The 2042-nt window shown below is 46.6% G+C and overlaps 1 protein-coding gene across 1 annotated transcript in view; it reads left to right on the top strand.

Moving 5' to 3' along the window:
• The window catches only part of Gins4 (GINS complex subunit 4), a 10057-nt gene that overhangs the window by 4065 nt on the left and 3950 nt on the right, over positions 1–2042 (top strand). The window contains exon 4 of the mRNA XM_021170234.2: positions 865–978. Within this exon, the coding sequence (XP_021025893.1) occupies positions 865–978 (114 nt within the window). The remainder of the gene's footprint in view (positions 1–864; positions 979–2042) is intronic.

Here is a 2042-nt window from a genome sequence, read left to right as displayed (position 1 = left end):
TGCCTTACAGCTGGATCTCATGGAGGCATTTCCTCAACTGAAGCTCCTTTCTCTGTGATAACTCCAGCTGTGTCAAGTTGACACAAAACCAGCCAGTACACTCTGCATCTCTACATGAGAGGGTTTGCCCCAGCAGCTAAGTATCATCCCGTCCACTGTGCTGTTCTGTTTCCCACCATCCCTGGCAGCTCTCCTGTCTTACATCCTTAGCCTGCCTGACAGTTGAGTATGTGGTCTTCAGCTTAGCATGCTCTGAGCTTAGGTCATTCCCACCGTCAGAGCAGTGCAGTGTCTGTGTTACAGCGTCTTGTAGTGTGATTCTCAGGTGTGTGCACATGGGTGTGAGGGTCACAACACAGCTCTGGCTGTCAGTTCTCCTCTTCCACATTGAGGCAGGGTCTGTTAGTTGCTCACTGCTGGGCATGTCAGCCTAGCTGGCCCAGGAACTTCCAGAATTGTTCCTGTCTCTGCCTTCCTTTGTTACAGCATTCGTGCTGGGGTTACAGACACGCACCAGCACTCCTGGCCTAACTGAGGTTCTCATGCATCCAGTAACACGCACTTTACCCACGGAGCTATCTCCCAAGTCCCCAAACTAGTGTTATGACACTGGTTTGTGAGCCCTTAGACATTTCTGCTGTGTGCTTTATTCTCTCTCCTTTACAATTGGATCAGAGTTCTGTACNCTTGTGGCTGACTGTATTCAGATCCTATTCAAACAGTCATCTTTAACGGGTAGTTATGAGTTATATACCTAAGAGTGTTCTGTTTTCTTAAAACTGCATAATTTTCAGGTCCTCAACTTTGCCAATGCTTATGGTGCATAGTGTTTGAGCATCGTGATTTAAATTTCTCTTCTAATAGGAAGAAAATCTCAGAAGAGCCAAGAAGGGGGACCTGAAGGTCAGCATCCATCGCATGGAGATGGAGAGGATCCGCTATGTCCTCAGCAGCTATTTGCGGTGCCGACTCATGAAGGTTTGACGGGCCTTGCATTGATGCAGTAAAGCCGGGATGTGAATGGCATGGGAAGAAGCTGAGGGCCTGAAGGTTATAGGAGCCTAGCATCGTAGTAGCCAGGGACTGAGGCGAGTCCATTCTGGGACATGTAGTGGAAACTGTAGGTGAGATAAGCCCAGAAAAAGGCAGCGTGCCCCAGGTCTGACTTACTTGATGGTGTGGTGCTTGCTGGCAGTGGAAAGAGTCAGTCATGAAGATGGAGGTCTGTGTGAGACAGCTGCCTGGCCAGTTCCAGTCACTGAGAATCTGTCAGACGGACGATGAAGACTTGCTGTCCTATAGTCCTCTGACCTCAGCATGCACAATAATAGACATTGTAAAAAGAATGCCTGCTGAGGTGGGCANGGTCTCTCGTGCCTCCAGAATGTTTGTGTGTATATGAGTGTTTTGCCTGCGTATCTGGGGCCATGTGAATGCACAGTACCTTCAGAGGCCAGAAGAGGGCATCAGATCCCTGGAACTGGAGTTACAGATGCTTGCAAGTCCCCATGTGGGTGCTGGGAACCAAACCTGGGTCCTCCAAAAGACCAGCAAGTACTCTCAGCCATTGAACATCTCTCCNACCTATTAAATGTGAGCTTCTTAAGTTGGGCTGTTATCCTAGACTCTGAATCCTGATCTTGTCACTGAAAATACTAGCTATCTTTTCATACCTTGTCATCAGTTTTGATGCATATGCAATAAAAATTTATATCTGACTTATTAATGAGACTGAGCCATTAAGAGTATGTTACCAGAAACTTCTCTCAGATAGACATCTCTCNACTGGACTATATGCTTTTTATTGTTTTTGTAGGNTTTGTTTATTGGAGGGCGGGGAGTATCTTTTGGGAGAGGTCTTATTATGTACCCCTGGCTAGTGTGGAACTCGCAACACAGACAGGGATAGCCTCAAACTCAAGGATTTGCCTGCCTCAGATTACCTTGTGCTGAGATTAAAGGTGTGAGTTACCACACTCAGCAGCTTTTGTTTTTTTTATTACACATGTCTATTTGTGGGTTTTGTTTTTTTGTTGTTTTTT

Source organism: Mus caroli, chromosome 8 (genome assembly GCF_900094665.2).
Source record: "Mus caroli chromosome 8, CAROLI_EIJ_v1.1, whole genome shotgun sequence".
Taxonomy (NCBI): Eukaryota; Metazoa; Chordata; class Mammalia; order Rodentia; family Muridae; genus Mus; species Mus caroli.
This window is presented reverse-complemented; position numbering and strand designations above follow the sequence as displayed.